A 21,449-nucleotide genomic window follows, 5' to 3' on the forward strand; every position below is an offset into this window, starting at 1 on the left:
CAGCTCTATCAAGATCTGGCAATCATTACGCTACGCCGGAGGGCAGAGCTCCGGCCAATTACACAATACCTTCACTCCCAAAATATCAAATATCGATGGAGTTATCCCTTCGCGCTACAATTCTATAAGGAGGGTAAACTCCACCAGATAAGAAGAGCAGAAGAGGCAGCGGTGATCTTCCCTGATCAAGAATGAAATACATTGAATGAGGTCAGGCAAAAAGCAGGAGCTGGACGAATGGATAGGCCCAGATGGCAGAGAGCACCAGCAGGGAAAGGTAGACTACAGCGCCAACGGTCTGACACAACATTGAGACGGGGAGAGCCAGCAACAACCTAAGACTGGACATAGCAGACTAAAGAAATGGGACATACTCTATTTGATACAGCCAAATCACTAAACAGTGAGTGGAGGTTCTAGCAACCTCACAGTTAAGGTTCATGGTTAAAGTTTGGTATAAAGCTTGTGTTAACACACTCAAAATATAGTATGCTATCTGATGTATTAAGTTTAATGGCTAGAGTGCTAATGGATGTGAAGTGGAACACTAAACAGTGAGTGGAGGTTCTAGCAACTTCACAGTTAAGGTTCATGGTTAAAGTTTGGTATAAAGCTTGTGTTAACACACTCAAAGTATAGTATGCTATCTGATGTATTAAATTTAATGGTTAGAGTGCTAATGGATGTGAAGTGGAAATCGATGTATAGATAAAACATAGAAATATGTTAGATGATAAAACGTTTGATATAAAGGTGGGATGTGGGAGGGTTACGAAGACCCCTGAAACACCTGACCTAGACATGGAAGGTGTAGTTTGGTCAAGGGAAGGGATAAGGGGGGGGGAGGGGGAGAGGGAATGTACAGATGAAAAACACTCAAACAGCGATAGGGTCTCCTGGTAGACAATACTATGGAGAGGGTAGCCTGAGGTATAATATAGGGGTTTTTTTCTGGGAATGATGGGTACGATTGAATTAATGACTATTAATGTGAAAGGGCTCAACTCACCGACAACTTCTCTTTAAAGAAGCACTTAGATTAAAAGCAGACATTATTTTTGCCCAAGAGACACACTTGCTACCTATACATGAAAAACTTTGTGTTCATGGAAGATATCGGGAAATATATTTTGCATCAAATCACATTGAAAAGAAAAAAAAGGGGGTCATGATAGCCCTGGGGGGGAGGGTGCCCTGGCAGGATAGTGAGAGACAAGGGAGGGCACTACATTTTGCTAAACATACGATATTTTGCTAAACATACGATTAGGAGCGGAGACCTTTACTATGTTGAACATATACGCTCCGAATGAGAAATAAGGCTCTTTTTACGGGGAGCTGTCAGAAGTATTGGCAAGGTATATTGAAGGGGAACTGATAATAGGAGGTGATTTTAATCTCACGTTACACCCCCAACTGGATAATTCAAATAAGGAGATACGATATGCACGAAAGGACAGGGCAAGACTACACAAATTCATAAGCTATTGTCAGATGAAAGATATATGACGGCATTACAATCCGATGTCTCGCAGCTACACTTTCTATTTGGCGGCACATACATCGTACTCACGAATTGACCTCTGGCTGGGAGGGAACAATCTGATACAGAGAGTACAAAGGGTGCAAATACAGAATAGAACTTGGTCTGATCATGCATCTCTCATGCTAACATTAAGCTGTACAACAACAAGAGTACCCAAGCCAATGTGGCGCATGGATGATAGCATATTAACGGACCCAAACGTGGTAAAGCAACTAGAAACTGATATAAACAACTATATCAGGAACAATGACACGGGTGAAGTGAGCGACGAAATATTATGGGAGGGATTTAAAGCAGTCCTGAGAGGACAGATAATATCACTACAAACGTATAGAAGGAGACAAAAAAGGATCAAAACGCAACAATTTCATATAGAGCTTGAACGCCTACAACATATAGTAGCCAAAGGAACACATACATCAACTACAGCGCAACGCTGCCAGCAGGTACAATTAGAACTCCATGAACTTCAATTAGCAGAAGTGGCGGAAGCGCTTCAAAGAACACAACAGCACTATTATGAATTTGGCAATAAAGCCTCACGGTTATTAGCATATAAACTAAAAAAGCTAAAGAAGAAAAACCAAATACATGTAATTGAAGACCATATGGGGCAACGATTGACTACAACAGATGATATTAAACGAGCCTTTTATAATTTCTATACACAACTACATACAGAAGATATACAGCCAGGGCCTCGGGTAATTCAAGATTACTTAGAAGGGATAGAGCTCCCCCGAATAGATTCAACACAAAATGATAAACTCTCTGCACCCATTTCATTAGAAGAGGTACAGTAGGCTATTCACAATCTACCCAACGGAAAAGCTCCAGGACCTGATGGGTTCACAAACAGATTATATAAATGCTTCAGGAAAACATTGGCGCCCCTGTTGGTTCGCGTTTTAAATGTGATAGAACATCAAAGAGAACTTCCTCATTCATGGCGTTTAGCCCATATCAGTATTCTCCTGAAACCTGGGAAAAACCCGGTGCAATGTGGATCATATAGACCTATATCACTTTTAGACACGGACTATAAAATATTCACGAAAATCTTAGCTAGACGATTACAGAGGCTCATGCCAGAGCTAGTGCAGGATAATCAAACGGGATTTATAGAAGGGAGACAAACGTTTGATAATATTAGAAGGCCACTGCATTTGATACAGGAGACAAATAACACGTACCAATCAACCTTCTTGCTCTCTCTCGACGTGGAGAAAGCGTTCGACAGAGTGCACTGGCCCTATATGTTTGGAGTTCTGCATAAAATGGGGATGACGGGCCGATATATAAAGTGGCTACAACGCCTATATGATAAACCACTGGCAGCGTTAACTGTAAGTGGGGAGTGCTCTGACACATTTAAATTAGAAAGGGGGACACAGCAGGGATGTGCTCGGTGTCTTCCTTACTTTTCGCTCTCACAATGGAGCCATTAGCCCAGGTAATTCGAACACACGAAGCAATTCAAGGGATACACATAGGCCAAACGATACATAAAATAATGCTGTTTGCTGACGATATCCTTTTGACCGTAACAGACCCTCCTGGATCGTTGTTTGCCACCGAACAAAAACTGAGGCAATTTGGGCGAATAGCAGGATTTAAAATAAATATGACAAAATCAGAGATACTGGGATTGAATATAAATGCGGAAGACATTGGTGTTTTACAAGAACACTACCCTTTTAGATGGGCAGAGCGCTCTTGCCGATATTTGGGAATTAACTTGACACCTAACCTAAAAGATCTTTTTGAGGCAAACTTCCCTGGTAAACTACGGGAACTGCTACAAGAATTAGATAGATGGGAAGGGATGGAGCTATCCTGGATAGGCCGGATACAGGCAATAAAAATGATGGTGCTGCCAAAAATCCTGTATCTCTTCTTAGCTTTACAAATCCCAATCCCCCCAAAATTCTTTAGACAGTTAAAACGTAAAACATTTGCATTCATTTGGAAACATAAGCCACCAAGGGTGCGAGCGGAAATGCTGTACCAACCTAAAAAAGAGGGGGAATGGGAGTGCCGGACTTCTTTCGATACTTCCAAGCAGCGCAGTTGAGAATACTGGCAGCATGGATTAATGAGGAAGACAAACCGTGGCTTCAAATAGAAAAACACTGGATAGGACTTAATCACCCAGCAGCATTGCTCTGGCTCCCTAGTCGACGGGTCAGGGCAATGGCAGCATTGCTACCACCTACAGTTAAATTCTCCCTAATGACATGGAATACAATACGGCAGCAATTTTGTTCACAGAGAACATATTTTCGTAGGATGCATATACAAGGGGCACCAGGGTTTGTATGGGAAGAGGGGGATATAGTATATAAGCAATGGAGGCAGAGGGGGCTGCGGCAGTTGGGCCAACTATGGGAGGAGGGGGCAATGCGTTCGTATAATGAGCTGCAAGAAGAATTTCAACTCCCACCACACCACATGTTCCATTGCACCAGAATTAAAGACTATATTCTTCGAAAAGCTAAAGGGGAATTACAATTAGAGGAAACAGAATTAGAGCGGGCCATGGGAGGGAATAGTCGTAAAAGATGTGTATCAAGAATATATGCGGCATTGCTCACATATAGGAATCCAATTAAGGGGTACACACAGAAATGGGAACAAGATATAGGGATTACACATGAACCACAGAGATGGGAAAGGGCGATAGGCTTCCTATTAAAGGGGTCGGTGACTAGCTCAATGATAGAGAATGGATATAAGGTTTTGTATCGCTGGTATTACACCCCACATAGAATAGCAAAAACGTTTCCAGGATCTTCGAATCAATGTTGGAGAGGGTGTCAAACCAAGGGAGATATGAAACATATATGGTGGTCCTGTCCAAAGATACAACTTTATTGGCAGGAATGTCTCAAACTATTGCAACAGCTGCTGGGCAGAGACTATCCGAACACAACAGACCACTGCTTATTGCAAATTCGCCCATCAGGACTTTTAAGACCACTTCATTGTTTGGCCTCTATGTTTTTAGGGACTGTTATCTTACGATAGCCGCCGCCTGGAAACAACAACTGACTCCTCCAGTGGTCAAAGTTTTACATAAAATGGTTTATATATATCAAATGGCAAAATTAACAGCGATGAAGAATGGACAGCTGAGTCAATTTTATAGGATTTGGGACAAGTATAAGATCTGGAGATCCCAGGCAGGAATTGATTTGGAAGCTCCTCAATTGGTGGTGCCGGTGATGTGAAACCAATTTGCAAAACGGGGCTTACCCTCAGCGGAACTGTTAAACATAAAACAATTATACACCAAAGAGACTCATAGGATACTGCAGGGATTGGGGGGGATGGGGGGAGGTTGGACAAGGGAGAGGGGGGGGGGGGGATAATCCTATGATGTATACTGTGATATTGATGGTTTATATATTTAAGATGTTTCCATATTAAAAATAAAGTTATTAAAAAAAAAACAAAGGCCTTTGCTTTCTTACCAGCTCCACAGCCAGAGTCAGGCAAGGGCAGTGTTTCTTTGTCAACTTGATCTTCACCGTCTTGGCATTCTGTGCAGTCTTCAAGGCTCTGGAAAGGTTTTCTGGCATAAACTCTAGATAAATGTCATTGTGCTCTGCAGACACACCTTCCATCTGAAATTCATCGAAGAAATTTCCCTAAAGAAAGGGAAGTAACTGGTTAAAATGCAAACTAGAGGTGTGCACAGGGACATAGCTGGTCCCCATTCCCATCCTTCTCCAGTCAATTCTATTCCATCCTCACCCCATCACCATCATATTGCTACTATCCCCTTACCATCCTCACAGTTTTTCTTTCCTATCCCCATACCCAACCTGCATTTAAAAGATCTTGTAAACTCAAACAAAACATAAAATGCATCCTATAACTTATTAAAATGTAACTCAAAACAGGCATAATTTTGTAGAATATGGGGGGGGGGGGGAACCAAGCAATATGGCTGCTTAAGAGACAAGCTCCCGCTTACCCACAGCAATACTGAGTGATTTACGGCATCCACTGACATCTTCTGCTTGTACTGGGCGGCAGAGAAAGGGTCGGTGCCTGAGGCTTGATCCTGTGATGACTTCTCGATCAGAGTCAGTGGATTTCTCCCGCTATGCCCGGGCAGGAACGACGGCCTGTGTCGGGCTGTTTGTACTCATATAAATATTGCTGTATTGTTTAAATAAATTATATTTCATTTCTACACGATCTGCTTCTTTTTGCTTTCCATCTTGGAGTTTGCAGACCGTCTGCCTTCGTGCTTTCTTGGACCCCCCCATATATGGGTATATCAGTCTCTCCTGACGTTGTGGGCACATGCACCCTTAGTGGCCATTGGCTAATCGGTTATCTGTTCTTCGTACACAGCCAGAACAATACCCTTGTGTCCCTCTCTCTATCTCCCCAAATGAAACATTCTGGACATGTTAGGCTCACACTGTGTCCCCAGCCTGTCAGCAACTGCCAAGGTTACCTTATATGAAAGGCATGATCTCAGCTCCTGAGAAAAGCACTGTATGTTGCAAAGATGCTAACTTGTTAGGCCATCTTGTGAGAATCAAACTGAGGCCTTAGTACAGGCCTTAGCCCTTAGTAATAGGCCTAACACAGGAAGGAATATACACTGCTCACCGGATATCCCAAAGGGAGCAGTCATTGACTGTTCCATGGGCTAGACTATCAGAATAAAAGCACTTACAGTTTTAGGAGAGACAGAGCAACAGAAGAGCTAGAACTCAACAACACCCAGATATTCACTGGCAAAGTTCGCCCTGCAGCTTTTTTTTTTTTTTTTAAGAGGCAGGAGAGCAAACTTTCAAACTGGAACCAAATAGGCAGGCAAACAGTGGTGAAGGGGGGGAGGGACCTGGCCCCACCAGGTATACCCTCAACAGGCAGGCAGAGAAAGCCCCCAGCTCAACTAGACCTGAGAGAACAGGCCAGGAGCAAGCACCATCCTGACAGCTGAACAGGATATGATTATCCACCTGCTGCGACAGAGAGAATACTGAGAGTGAGGCTACTGTACAGTATCCTTCATGGCACAGCTCTGGCATTCTCTCTATCTCCACCTGCTGGTAGGGGGACATAACCCACTCATCTATGAATTGATCTGTGGGACGCAATGGAAAGGTAGTACATCAAATCTATGACTCCTTTGTTGTCACTTGCTCACCTGCTGTAGCTCACACCACATGCTAACTCCTCCGTTAGCCACTTTATCACTCAGAATGAAATACAGCTTGTCATCAGCGAGGCGCAGCGTGCATGTCTTTGCTAATCTGCTAATGGTGTTCACAATGCCTGTGTGAGAAGTCAAAAAAGCCTATTAATGCTCTCAGCTGATACACAGCAATCAAAGTGGGGAATAAACTTGCAGGGGGAAAAAAAAAGAAAGAAACTGACAGGGTTGTTTTTTTTTTTAATAGTTGAGAAATTTCCTTTCAGAGTTGAACTCTGCCATGTACAGGGCTGTAATACAAAATCTATATGCGCACAGAGGAACTTAAATTTTCCTCACACCCTGGCAGTATGCAACGGGCTCTTGACGCATCAGGGAAATGACTATACATTGGAATCCCAGGAGCTTTATTCTGTAACACAAGGGGTGATTTCATCTGCTCTGCCACACACCTACCAGTGGGCACTGCAAATAAATCCTGCAATTGCCCAGGTGGTCTTCTATTTTCCTTAAAGCTTATAAAGTGAGAAACCACCTGGGCACATGACCTGTCTCACCTTGCCTTCAGTCAGTTGGAATATATGTCAAGCATCATGGGCTAACAGAAGAATAGACAAACTGCACAGTAAAGGAGAAAAGTCTACTACGGGCGTAGAATTAAAAGGTGCTAGCAGTTTGTCACAGAGACGTCCCTGTATTTTAGTACAAGAGCCATGGAGTAAATAAAGGATAAGAAAGCGAAGCTTATAAGGAATATTTCATCCAAAATATCTGTATAATAGCTAACTTCAGTGCATCCTGTAAAAAGACACTCTCTTTAGTTACTCATACAAATAAAAAAATGCTCAGACCAGTCTGGAAACCACACCAGTGGCGAATGTCTATATGTACATGGAACACTTAATCCACACAAAAGGCATGATGCGTCCACACCTCAACAAACAAAATACAACTCCAAGTGGACAAATAGGTTCACTGTATAACTAATGGTAGGAGGAAAAGGCCTCAGACAACTCTCAAATGATAAGGATGGAGGGTTTTTTTTTTTTTTGGTCAATGATTAAAATGGTCACGGTATGATTATTGCTCTGACCCCTTATCATTTGAGAGGGCTAAGTTATCTGGTGATGTCCAAGGCCTTTTCCTCCTACCATTAGTTATATAGTGAACCTATCTGCCCACTTGGAGTTGTGTATGTATTTGGAAGTCAAGACCAGGATTTGCAGGCGTGACAGAGAGGACCTCTGCTCCATATAATAATAGACCACATATTAAAAGAGAGCCCCCAAACTGATCAGGACAGTCTGCTTGGACTTTTCAAAAGATGGTTTTATAGGATTTATGTGTGATGCAGGGATAATGGGAAAAGAAGGAAGCTTTGGAAGCCATTTGGGTAGAATTTCCTTCACCATGTCACAAATCTCTAGTATGGACCAGCACCTGAATGAAACAAGGATTCTAGGGGAAAGTTGTTTCTGTAAGGGAGCCAAGGATTCCAAAGAAAGTTGTTTCTCTAAGGCTACTCTTCTCCCATCCTGTGTCTATGCATAACTGCAACAGGCTTACAGGAGGACTTCTAAAAAAGCTGCATAACTTTAGGCAGCAGAACAATTGTAAATGCCAGCATTCTAGTCATTTATGTACATTACGTGTGGACATATATATGAAAAAAATTATTTTTGGGGTACATGCATCTTGGCACACTTATAGAATGCCGGTGGTACGTACTCAGCAAGTGGGTAGTCACAAGGGTAAAGTCTGGACAGAGTATGAGCGGGACACTAGAAATTGGAAGGCCGATGGTCGCTGAAAAGCGCATGGTTCGGGATAAGGTATCTTTCAAAGACATCACCAAAACAGGGAAGATAGGGTATCCTGATAGTGAGGTTGCAAAAGAGACCGTAGTAGATCAGGAGGCATATTTTCAAAGCACTTTGGGAGGCTAAGTTCCATAGGTTTCTATGGAACTTTGGGAGGCTAAGTGCTTTGAAAATGAGCTTGCAGGTGTCCTAAATAAAAATAAAAACCAGACAAAAGATTGCAAATTAGTACTGTCAAGTACTAAGCATGATGTAAATAGGAGCAACAAACACAGTTTGAAATGTCTATATGCGAATGCCAGGAGCCTAAGAAATAAGATGGGAGAGCTAGAATATATTGCACTAAATGAAAAATTAGATATAATAGGCATCTCTGCGACCTGGTGGAAGGAGGCTAACCAGTGGGACACTGTCATACTGGGGTACAAATTATATCGTAGTGATAGGGTGGATCGAATTGCTGGAGGGGTAGCATTGTATATTAACGAGAGCCTTGAATCAAATAGATTGAAAATTCTGCAGGAAACAAAACACTTCTTGGAATCACTGTGGATTCAAATTCCATGTATAAAAGGGAAAAGGATAATGAAAGGAGTGTACTACCGTCCGCCTGGCCAGGATGAACAGACGGATGCAGAAATGTTAAAGGAAATTAGGGACGCAAACAAACTGGGCAACACAATAATAATGGGTGATTTCAATTACCCCGATATTGACTGGGTAAACGTAACATCGGGACACGCTAGGGAGGTAAAATTCCTTGATGAAATTAAGGACAGCTTTATGGAGCAGCTGGTACAGGAACTGACGAGAGAAGGAAAAATTCTAGACCTAGTCCTTAGTGGAGCGCATGATCTGGTGTGGGAGGTAATGGTGCTGGGGCCGCTTGATAACAGTGATCATAATATGATCGGATTTGATATTAGCTTTGAAATAAGTATACATAGGAAATCAAATACGTTAGCGTTTAACTTTAAAAAAGGGGACTATGATAAAATGAGAAGAACGGTGAAAAAAAAAACTTAGAGGAGCGACTGTGAGGGACATCAGGCGTGGATGCTGTTCAAAAACACCATCCTAGAAGCCCAGACCAAATATATTCTGCGCATTAAAAAAGGAGGACGGAAGACCAAACTGCAGCCATCGTGGTTAAATAGTGAGGTGAAGGAAGCTATTAGAGGTAAAAGAAAATCCTTCAGAAAATGGAAGAAGGAACCGACTGAAAATAATAAGAAATGGCATAAGGAATGTGAAGTCAAATGCAAAGCGCTGATAAGGAAAGCTAAGAGGGACTTCGAAAAAAAGATTGCGTTGGAGGCAAAAACACACACATACTAACATTTTTTTTAGGTATATGAAAAGCAGGAAGCCGGCAAAAGAATCAGGTGGACCGCTAGATGACCAAGGAGTAAAAGGGGCAATCAGGGAAGACAAAGACGTAGTGAAGAGATTAAATGAATTCTTTGCTTCGGTCTTCACCGAGGAAGATTTGGGTGGGATACCGGTGCCGGAAAGGGTATTCAAAGCTGACGAGTCACAGAATGAATTCTCTGTAAACCTGGAGGATGTAATGGGGTAGTTCTACAAACTGAAGAGTAGCTAATCTCCTGGACCGAATGGTATACATCCTAGAGTACTGATAGAACTGAAAAATGAGCTTGTGGAGCTTCTGTTAGTGATATGTAATTTATCCTTAAAATGGGACGTGGTACCGGAAGATTGGAGGGTGGCCAATGTAACGCCCATTTTTTAAAAAGGTTCCAGGGGAGATCCGGGAAATTATAGAACGGTGAGTCTGACGTCGGTGCCGGGGAAAATGGTAGAGGCTATTATTAAAAACAAAATTACAGAGCACATCCAAGGACATGGATTACTGAGACCGAGTCAGCATGGCTTTTGTGTGGGGAAATCTTGCCTGACCAATTTACTACAGTTCTTTGAAGGAGTAAACAAACATGTGGACAAAGGGGAACCGGTTGATATTGTGTATCTGGATTTTCAAAAGGCGCTTGACAAGGTACCTCATGAAAGGCTACAGAGGAAATTGGAGGGTCATGGGATAGGAGGAAAAGTCCTATTGTGGATTAAAAACTGGTTGAAGGATAGGAAACAGAGAGTGGGGTTAAATGGGCAGTATTCACAATGGAGAAGGGTAGTTAGTGGGGTTCCTCAGGGGTCTGTGCTAGGATAGCTGCTTTTTAATATATTTATAAATGATTTAGAGATGGGAGTAACTAGCGAGGTAATTAAATTTGCTGATGACACAAAGTTATTCAAAGTCGTTAACTCGCGACAGGATTGTGAAAAATTACAGAAGGACCTTACGAGACTGGGAGACTGGGCGGCTAAATGGCAGATGACGTTTAATGTGAGCAAGTGCAAGGTGATGCATGTGGGAAAAAAGAACCCGAATTATAGCTACGTCATACACCGCCGGTGGAGCCGAGCGGCAAGATGGCCGCGGTCTAAGAGAGCTCCGCTACACCGCTGACGGGCCCTCTATCCCCCCGCTCTCTGGACCCCCTCCACAACAATCTGGCGTTGCCCAAAGCTCCCCAGAACAAGTGGGTACCTCCGGAGGTCTCTTGGTGCACCCGGTAGTACAGCGTAGCCGATGGCTGCGATACACGCGACCAGACCCAAAATGGCGGCCGGAGGCTCAGCGTGTAAGAAGGCGGAGAGTCAACAACGCAGATGACCAGCGTGCGGAGTAAGAACTTTGGGGTTTGGTTTAGGGGAGCCTGGAGGAGAAATAGTATAGCGGATACGGGGGAGCACGACTAACTGCACTTTCTTCTACCTTACCACCCCCCCCCCCCCCCAGCGAACGAGCAAAGATCGGGGCACCGAAAGCATTGAGCGGCCCAGAGCTAAACTCGCAATATTAGGGGCCAGGAACATTCAAGCATGCATTAAAGTAGAAATCAGGCAATGTCTGCATCAGCATACATAATTCAGGAGTGGGTGCCGTGGCAGCGCAATTCAACTTTTCAACGGAGGCTGCAACTGCCAGTGGAGAAGAAAAGAGCCATTATTAATGCTACAAGAGAGATTTAAAGCTATCAAGCTCAAATAAGACTCTGGCACTCAATTTGCAGAACTCAAACAACTCATTTATACATTACTACAGGGGTGCGCCGATAACTTATTAGCAGCGGGTCTCTCCCGCCAGCGGGCTGAAAGAAAGTTTGGGAGGGGCTCGGGCCCACAGTCTGGTAGCAGTGGAGAATTGGCTTCCAGAACTCGTGGAAAATTGACGGACGTGGGCCTGTGGGAACCTGCCCCAGCACACTACTGCAATACACATAGAAAAAGTGCCTGCATCACAAGACCAGACGCGCAGATTCTGGCAAAAGATATAATACCCTCTGTATGGAGCAATTTCTGAGGCCCAAGTTAACAGGAACAACCCGAAGCGGGACCAAATACGATAAAGGGAAAAGTTCCCCACCATCCACAGGGGCCAAGATGGCAGAAGGGAAGCTTGAAAAGCTTGGGGATTTTTCTGAAAAACAACTAGCACAGATCACCATGGCGGTTAGTGCCGCACTTAACCCAAGGTTTGACCTACTTGAACGTCAAATGAGCAGCTTAGAAGCTACCATGGCTGACACGTGAGACGGGTGGGAGAGGCGGAAAGCAGAATCTCAGCGGTGGAAGACACGAGGGCACAGAATGTCCAAGATGTCACCCGTCTGATGGAACAACTTAAAGCACAGCAAGATAAGATTGAGGATATGGAGAACAGAGCACGGAGATGCAATTTGCGAATTGTTGGCCTGCCAGAAGCAATCCCTGAGAAATCACTGGGGCACCTGTTGGAACAATGGCTTAAAAAAGAATTTGCCCTGTCAGACAGCTATGGAGAACTGTGTATAGAAAGGGCCCATAGACTTGGCCGCTGGCAACAAGGGCAACAACAGCCCAGGCTGGTGATTATTAAAGTTCACAACTACCTGCACAAAGAGGAAATTATGAGGGGCTTCAGACTGAAAAGGGACACCTTAAAATACGATGGGACCCCGATTAAAATCTTTCAGGATTACTCGGCCGGAGTACATGAGCAAAGACGCCGGTTCCACCCACTTTGTACAATGCTGGTAAATAGGAAAACACGGTTTATGCTGATCTACCCGGCTGTTTTGAAGATCCAACATGAAAACCGATGGCGTTCTTTCCACTCGGTCCCAGAGGCCCAACAGTTTATAGATTCTGAACTGTTGGCACCAGTTGATGCACCTCCGTGATCGCATCCCCAAAAGACTCACGTTGGAGTAACAGACTTTGCCTTACTTACAGCCTTCAAAGAGAGCGGTGATGATGCAAGCATGCAAGTTATGTTATTTTTGTTAATGCAATGTGGATTAAGAATTGTTATGTTAAAATGTTCCAAGTGTATTAACTGCTGATCAGAGGGTTTCCCTGCCGGGTTATTAAGGTGGATTACACGGATCGCCTGGGAAAAAAAGGGGGGGGGGAACTCCTTTTCGGGTTGGGGGGAGTGTGGGGGTAATGGGGGGGGGGGGAATCGCATAGCGGTATTACATCAATAGGAAGGAGAGAAGTTAAGGGTAAAGGATAGAGGGAAGGGGTTCGTATCAAGAGAGGGGTAGTGGGTGGGGGGTGGGAGGGTCTAGAGGGGATTTAATATCTAGGGTGGGAGGGTTCCAGGTAAAATGGTTTGGGTCTCCAACTCAGGTCAAACAAAAGAACGAAACATGTGTGTGCTGCCTGTGTCTGATAGACGGAGTGAGTACAAAAGTGCAACAATTACAGCTGCTGGGGAGGGGCTGGGACCCGGTGGCTGAGTTTTTCAGGTGTACTATTATGGATCTAGTAAGCCCAAGCGATAACACATTGTAAAATAGTCACCTAGAATGTGGGAGGCATTTCATCTCCCATTAAAAGGAAAAAGATCCTAGCACATTTAAAGCATCTCAATGCAGATATTGCGTGTCTACAGGAAACGAAATTGACGGCTGCAGAGCATGAAAAGCTAAAACAGGGCTGGGTGGGTCAGGTGATTCACGCATCCTCAGATGGGCGGAGGGGAGGAGTAGCAATCTGTGTCCACCGGCAACTGGCTTGCACGGTGGAGACAGTTCTGCAAGATCCCAATGGGTGATTCATATTGATTAAAATGTGGTTGCAGGGGAGGCTATACCTGCTAAACGGGTATGCCCCCACTCCCCCGGATGACTCCTTCTTTCCCAGATTGTCACGGCAGTTGCTCCCATATGAAAGTAAACATCTGGTGATTGCTGGGGATATGAATGTACTGATGGATCCAAAGATTGACTATTCAGGGGAGGGACACGGGGGGAAGGAGAACCGGAAGGGGTTTAGAATGTTAAAAGAATTTAGCAACTCGCTCTCTGTAATAGATGCGTGGCGGAATCTGCACCCGGATTCAAGAGAATACACACATCGGTCCAGAGCACACGGGACTTGGGGTAGAATAGATTATATGTTTACCTCTCCAGCATTATTCCCTTGTGTCCGAGACACCAAAATTGAAGAAATACTGATATCTGACCATAGCCCTGTCTGGTTGGAGCTGGAGGCGCCAGGAAGCTTCCAGCCGACCAGACGGTGGAGGTTCCCTAATTATCTAGTAAAAGATAAGTCTTTTCAAAAATTCCTGGTTAAAAAGTGGGAAGAATATGAATCGTTTAACAGAGAACACAAGTCTAACCCCCAATTGTTTTGGTGTACTGGTAAGGCGGTTCTCCGAGGGGACCTGATTGCCTTCGTTGCAACTAAGCGGAAAAAGAACACAGCTAGCCTCTTGCACCTGAATAGACAACTGCAGAAGGCTAGACGCCGTTATATGGAGCGGCAAACCACAGCTAATAGGGAAGCCTACTTATCTGTTCAGGCAGCTGTGAACTCACTGTTGCATGAAAGAGTATTAAAAAATAGGATTTTTCAGAAGTATAGGTTCCACAGATTCGGAAACAGAGCAGGGGGTATGTTGGCTCGGATAGTTCGGAAGCGGGAAGGGGGCAGAACCATATCGGCTCTGAAAGAAAAGGCGGGAGGCCTTACTAATAGCCCAGATAGGATTCTCCAAACACTCCAGGAACATTTTGCACAACTATACACTGCTGAACATTCGGTCGGGGAGGCACAAATGAGTGATTTTCTCAGAAGGGCTCGAATGCCAAAGCTTGGAGAGTTAGATATAGCATGCCTAGAAGCCCCCATTCAGCCCAAAGAGTTAATGGAGGCTATAAAGGGGTTGAAGTCATTCTCGGCACCAGGGGTGGATGGGTATTCAGGAGAATTTTATAAAATGCTACAATCCCAATTGATACGGCCACTTTTTGAATATCATCAAGCGGTGATACAAGAAGGGAAATTTCCATTACACGAAAACACTGCATGCATATCACTATTGTTGAAGCCTGGGAAAGTTGTCGAAGAGCCAGAATCCTACAGGCCTATTTCGTTAATTAATGTTGATATTAAGCTTTTAGCAAAGATTCTGGCTACACGACTCAGCAAGTGTTTACCCAGTGTGATTGAGCCGGCACAAGTGGGATTTATCCCCAAAAGGCATTCTGTCTTGCATATTCGGAGAATATTACTTGCAATGGCCCAGTGTCGGTTCAATGAGACGCCTGGGATTTTGGTGAGCCTCGATGCCACTAAAGCTTTTGACAGGGTAGGGTGGGACTTTTTGTTTTATATGTTGGATTGGATAGGAATCCCTGCTGGAATAAGACAAGCAATTGAGGCTTTATATACCGGCATGGAAGCACATATAACAGCTAATGGGGGGCTCTCGACAGGGTTTCAGATAGGTAGGGGAACGCGGCAGGGTTGCCCCTTGTCCCCACTCCTGTTTGACTTAACGTTAGAACCACTACTACGCCTTTTAAATTATGACCCTAGAATCAGTGGAGTACAGTTGGGAGAGCAAGAGGTCCGTGCTTTGGCTTATGCTGACGACGTCCTCTTGGTGCTGACCAACCCACGGGAGTCAATATGAGGCAGCCTTGACACTGATTGAGGAATATGGGCTGCTGTCGGGATTTGACCTCAACCTCTCTAAATCCTGTGCGATGCCCATGAATACGGGTACCGAACCATATTGGCAAGGGGAGACCCCTCTTAGGTGGGAGACAACAAAAATGAGGTACCTGGGGGTGTACATTCCTAGTGATAGGTCCACCATGTATAGAGATAATATAGCCCCATTGATAGAGATGACTAAAAGCAAATTGATGATGTGGAGGGAGCTGCCACTTACTATTTGGGGTAGAATAGCACTATTTAATATGGTGGTTGCTCCCAGGTGGCTATATGTTTTTCAACAATTACCACTCTTTTTGAAGCACAAAGATGACAAGCAGGTACAGCGCCTAATACAAACATATCTGTGGCAGGGGAAGAAACCCAGAATACCTTATAACCAGATAACGGCCCCAAGGGAAGGGGGTGGTATGGGGCTTTTAAACATCAAATTTTTGGCGATCGCGAGTTCCATGCGACATATAAATGATTGGTATCGGGGGACATCTGATTTCTCCGTCACGTCGGTGGAGACCTCGGTGTTTTCGGATATACATTTCAGTCATCTGCTCCACTCCGGTGCCCCGCTGCCCACTGCAACATTTCAGAGGCACCCATTATTAAAATCTCTTAGGGACACTTGGAGGTGGGTGTGTAGACGTTATCATTTCTCCCCCCGCGTATCCCCTTGGCTGTCAATATGTGATAACCCAGCATTTCCCCCAGGTCAAGGGGTCAGTACATTTAGCAGTTGGGCAAAAAAGGGGATCATATATCTGGCACATATAGTTTCAGAAGAGGGACGAATTCATGCGTACTCAGAGCTCCAATCCAGGCACGGGATTCCTCCGACACATCGCTTTGCATATTGCCAATTGAGCCATTATGTAGCCTCACTAGAGTGGACAGATCTTACGGAGGATGTGGTGGAGGTTCTCTCAGAAGAGTTTACTCTGGGAGCACAGCTCTCGGTGCCATTGAAATTCCATCACCAACAACTTAAAGACACCACAGCAGAGTTAGATTTCCGGCGGCTAGCACGGGAGTGGTCAAGGGATCTGGGCTGTACACTCACTGAGGAGGAATGTAGGTCATATCTGAAATCTATTTACAAACAGCGGCTTTCCATTCCGCAGAGGGAGCGGCTATATAGGTGGCTGCTTAGAACGCATATATCTCCGCAGAGAGCACAGAAAGCGGGGTTTACTGCAGCAGGTACATGCCCAAAATGTAACCAGGGTGCGGCATCTCTAGGCAACATGTTCTGGAGTTGTCCTTATGTGGATCGGTTCTGGAAACAAGTTATAAGGGGGATAGACCAACTATGGTATTGTACCCTCGTGTGGGAACCTTTAATTTTATTTAATATCTTTAAGTACACTGCAGACCCCCCAGAAGGCTTCAAGGCATTTGCAAAGGTAGCAATCTATTTTGGAATAACTACCATATTGCAATTCTGGAGAGCGAAGGAAACACCCCCACTGCAGATATATGGCGCTCGCAATTAGTGAGGCAAATGAGAATAGATAGGTGTGGAGTGCCTGATTTGGAAAGCCCTGCGGGCCTCAGGTTTAGGGCACAGTGGGAGCCACTTTGGGTCACACTCACAACCAAAGCGCGTAGTTTACTGCTGAATTTTTGACCCTTCCTAGATGCTCTTTTGACCCGTCACTAGGCAGGGAACTTGTTGATAGTGATGCTATTGTGTAGTACTCTCTGACAAATAGGACCTCTGGTTTAAACTATATCACCTTGGCAGTCCTTTAGGTATATGGGATGATGTGACAGGCACCACCGCATTTGATATTGGTGAGAGACCTGAACAATACATATCGCTGAAGTTGTAGGGAACACAGGGGGGGACTGGGTAGAGGGTGGGACTGGGGGGATAGGAGGATAGGCACTGGAAGGGAGGGAGGGAGGGGGAGAAAATATAAATGATGTATTGTAATTTACTGTGTTGAGCATATGGTGTTAGATGACAACTTTTTGTATGTAACTTCTTTGACAAGTATCTGTTCAATTGTCAATCTTTTATTAATAAAAAAATGATTTAAACATAGCTACGTCATGCAAGGTTCCACGTTAGGAGTTACGGACCAAGAAAGGGATCTGGGTGTCGTCGTCGATAATACACTGAAACCTTCTGTTCAGTGTGCTGCTGCGGCTCGGAAAGCGAATAGAATGTTGGGTATTATTAGGAAAGGTATGGAAAACAGGTGTGAGGATGTTATAATGCCATTATATCGCTCCATGGTGCGACCGCACCTTGAGTATTGTATTCAATTCTGGTCGCCGCATCTCAAGAAAGATATAGTGGAATTGGAAAAGGTGCAGCGAAGGGCGACGAAAATGATAGTGGGGATGGGACGACTTCCCTATGAAGAAAGATTAAGGAGGCTAGGGCTTTTCAGCTTGGAGAAGAGACGGCTGAGGGGAGACATGATAGAGGTATATAAAATAATGAGTAGAGTGGAACAGGTGGATGTGAAGCGTCTGTTCATGCTTTCCAAAAATACTAGGACTAGGGGGCATGCGATGAAACTACAGTGTAGTAAATTTAAAACAAATCGGAGAAAAGCTTTCTTCACCCAACGCATAATTAAACTCTGGAATTCGTTGCAGGAGAACGTGGTGAAGGCGGTTAGCTTGGCAGAGTTTAAAAGGGGGTTAGACGGTTTCCTAAAGGGCAAGTCCATAAACCGCTACTAAATGGACTTGGGAAAAATCCACAATTCCGGGAATAACATGTATAGAATGTTTGTACGTTTGGGAAGATTGCCAGGTGCCCTTGGCCTGGATTGGCCGCTGTCGTGGACAGGATGCTGGGCTCGATGGACCCTTGGTCTTTTCCCAGTGTGGCATTACTTATATACTTATGTACTATTGAAACTTGTATATCTTACTATTTAATGATGAACCTGGTGACGTAATGACGCAGGAATAATACTGAGTACTGGCACCTTTTACATTGTCTGCTAAAATTGACCCATGGTCTCCAAGTTTTAATGAAAGAGCTCAGGCTCTACATACCAATTCTGCCTTGTCATAGATCCTGTGACTGGTTGCAGGGGACCTGGCTATTGTGAGGTGGGTTCTTCAGTGATCACCCCACCCCTGAAAGGTGGACAGGCATTTGAGTACCGGCACCTTCTCTGCCTGGGGGTGCCGAGGCATAGTCTCTAGCATGCCTGGCCCATGGAATTGTGAGGTAACTGAGACCTAACAAAACCAGGTTCACTGTGGATCCGATACTGGGTGTCAATCTTCTTGGGCATGACAGGGACCAAAAGAAGAGACTCCCAGTTCCTGACGAGGACTTCCTTGAGTACTTTGTAGAGGGGCACTCACAGCCTCATTAGGTGGAAATGTGTGGTCCAGGACCTCTTGGCCATGGGCTCATTCTCCACTTCCAAAAGAAATGGAATGGCATCAGCCATTTCCTTAACAAAAGATGGAAAGGAAAGGCTCGCCGGCGGAAACCGTCTCCTTTCAGGTGAAGGGGAGGGATCAGAGGGATCCCATACGACTCATTTGAGGAGAAGTATCTGGGATCTTCCTTTGAATACCCTCAGCGCTCCTCCTCGGTGTTGGACAGTATCTCCCTACGGGATTGCCAACATAATACCCATACTACATAACCATCAAAGTCTGACCAGACACGCCACATCTCACCAAACTGACAACCACCAAAACAAAGGAAGAACACCAACATGCGGACAGCCTCGACACAAGGGAAAGAAAGGCCACAGCAAACCCACACCAACAAAGAAACGACGACTGACAAAAATCCACGTAACACCGAACATAGAGGACCCCTACATAAAAATCCAAGTGGGTTAAACCAATGCCAGATCCGTAGTAAAATGAAGATACATACCTGTAGCAGATATTCTCCGAGGACAGCAGGCTGAATATTAACACTGAAGGGTCGTCATCTGCGATGGCCCAGGAGACCGGAACTTATAAAAAAAAGAAGAACTTTCAAGAACGCGGCATTGCTCGGGATAAGACGCACCGCGCATGCGCTAGCAGGTTCCCGCCCGCAACATGAGTGTGTCACCTTTAGTTTAATAAAGAGCAAAATATAGAACAGGAACAACTCCAAAAGGGGAGGAGGGTGGGTTGTGATAATATTCAGCCTTCTGTCCTCAGCGAATACCTGCTACAGGTATGCATCTTCATGTTCTCCGAGGACAAGCAGGCTGAATATTTATTTATTTGTTGCATTTGTATCCCACATTTTCCCACCTTTTTGCAGGCTCAATGTGGCTTACAATGTTCCGTAATGGCATTCGCCATTCCAGGATAAAAAGTTATAGTTGGAGTTACATGGAGAATAGGATGATAGGCATAAGAAGAGATTATTTAGAACAGTTCCAATTATTGATCGATGTTGTGGTATGCTTATTGAAGAGAAATGTTTTCAGAGATTTGCGAAAGTTAATTAGTTCGTAAATTGTTTTTAGGTTACGTCTTAAGGCGTTCCATAACTGCGTGCCCGTGTATGAAAAGCTGGATGCATGTGTTAGTTTGTATTTCAGTCCTTTACAGCTGGGGAAGTGTAGATTAAGGAAATTGCGAGCTGATCTTTTAGCATTCCTTGGTGGTAAGTCAACAAGGTCTGACATGTAGGCCGGGGCATCACCGTGAATGATTTTATGAACTAATGTGCAGATCTTGAACGCGATACGTTCTTTAAGTGGTAGCCAGTGTAGCTTTTCTCTTAGTGGTTTTGCACTTTCGTATTTTGTTTTCCCAAATATGAGTCTGGCTGCAGTGTTTTGGGCTGTTTGAAGTTTCTTGATGATCTGTTCTTTGCAGCCAGCATAGAGTGCATTGCAGTAATCGAGGTGACTCAGTACCATTGTCTGTACCAGGTTGCAAAAAATGGCCCTTGGGAAGAAAGGTTTTACTCTTTTAAGTTTCCACATTGAGTGGAACATCTTCTTAGTTGTGTTCTTCACATGACTTTCAAGTGTAAGATTTCGATCGATGGTTACTCCAAGAATTTTCAGGATGTCTGATACTGGTAGGGAAAAGTTTGGTGTGGTTATATTGGTGAATGTACTTATGTTATGTTGTGAAGTAAGTATAAGACATTGCGTTTTTTCTGCATTAAGTTTCAACTGAAATGCATCCGCCCATGAATGCATGATTTGGAAGCTTTTGTTGATGTCGTTGGTGATTTCATTTAGATCATGTTTGAACGGGATGTAGATTGTGACGTCATCTGCGTATATGTAAGGATTGAGTTTCTGATTGGATAGTAACTTGGCCAAGGGTGTCATCATTAGGTTAAAAAGGGTCGGTGAGAGGGGAGATCCTTGGGGGACTCCGCATTCAGGTATCCATGGGGCTGATGTAGTCAAGTTAGATATCACTTGGTATGATCTCATAGTCAGAAAACCTCTAAAGCACCTCCAACTGAAGTATTCTAGGATGTGAAGCAATATTTCATGGTTGACCATGTCAAAGGCACTGGACATGTCAAATTGTAAGAGAAGTATGTTGTTGCCGGTTGCAATTGCTTGTTTGAATTTAGTCAAGAGAGTAACTAGTACTGTTTCAGTGCTGTGGTTAGCTCGAAATCCTGATTGGGAGTCATGGAGAATTGAGAATTTGTTTAGGTAGTTGTTGAGCTGTTTGGTGACAATGCCTTCCGTTAGTTTGGTTATCAGCGGGATTGATGCTACTGGTCAATAGTTGGTTAAATCACTTGTACTTTTCTTTGCATCTTTAGGTATAGGAGTAAGTAGAATATTGCCTTTGTCCTTTGGGAAGAGTCCATTTTGTAGCATATAGTTCAGATGCATTGTAAGGTCTGATATGAGTTGTTGAGGGGCGAATTTTATAAGGTTATTAGGGCATATGTCTAGTTTGCAGT

The 21,449-nt window shown here is 44.3% G+C and overlaps 1 protein-coding gene across 1 annotated transcript in view; it reads right to left on the reverse strand.

Moving 5' to 3' along the window:
- Positions 1-21,449, reverse strand: part of HUS1 (HUS1 checkpoint clamp component) — a 168,100-nt gene that overhangs the window by 74,950 nt on the left and 71,701 nt on the right. The window contains exons 2-3 of the mRNA XM_030209451.1: positions 6,720-6,847; positions 5,020-5,196 (exon numbers count right to left, since the gene is read on the reverse strand). Coding sequence (XP_030065311.1) covers positions 5,020-5,196; positions 6,720-6,847 — 305 coding nt within the window. The remainder of the gene's footprint in view (positions 1-5,019; positions 5,197-6,719; positions 6,848-21,449) is intronic.

Source organism: Microcaecilia unicolor, chromosome 1 (genome assembly GCF_901765095.1).
Source record: "Microcaecilia unicolor chromosome 1, aMicUni1.1, whole genome shotgun sequence".
NCBI lineage: Eukaryota > Metazoa > Chordata > Amphibia > Gymnophiona > Siphonopidae > Microcaecilia > Microcaecilia unicolor.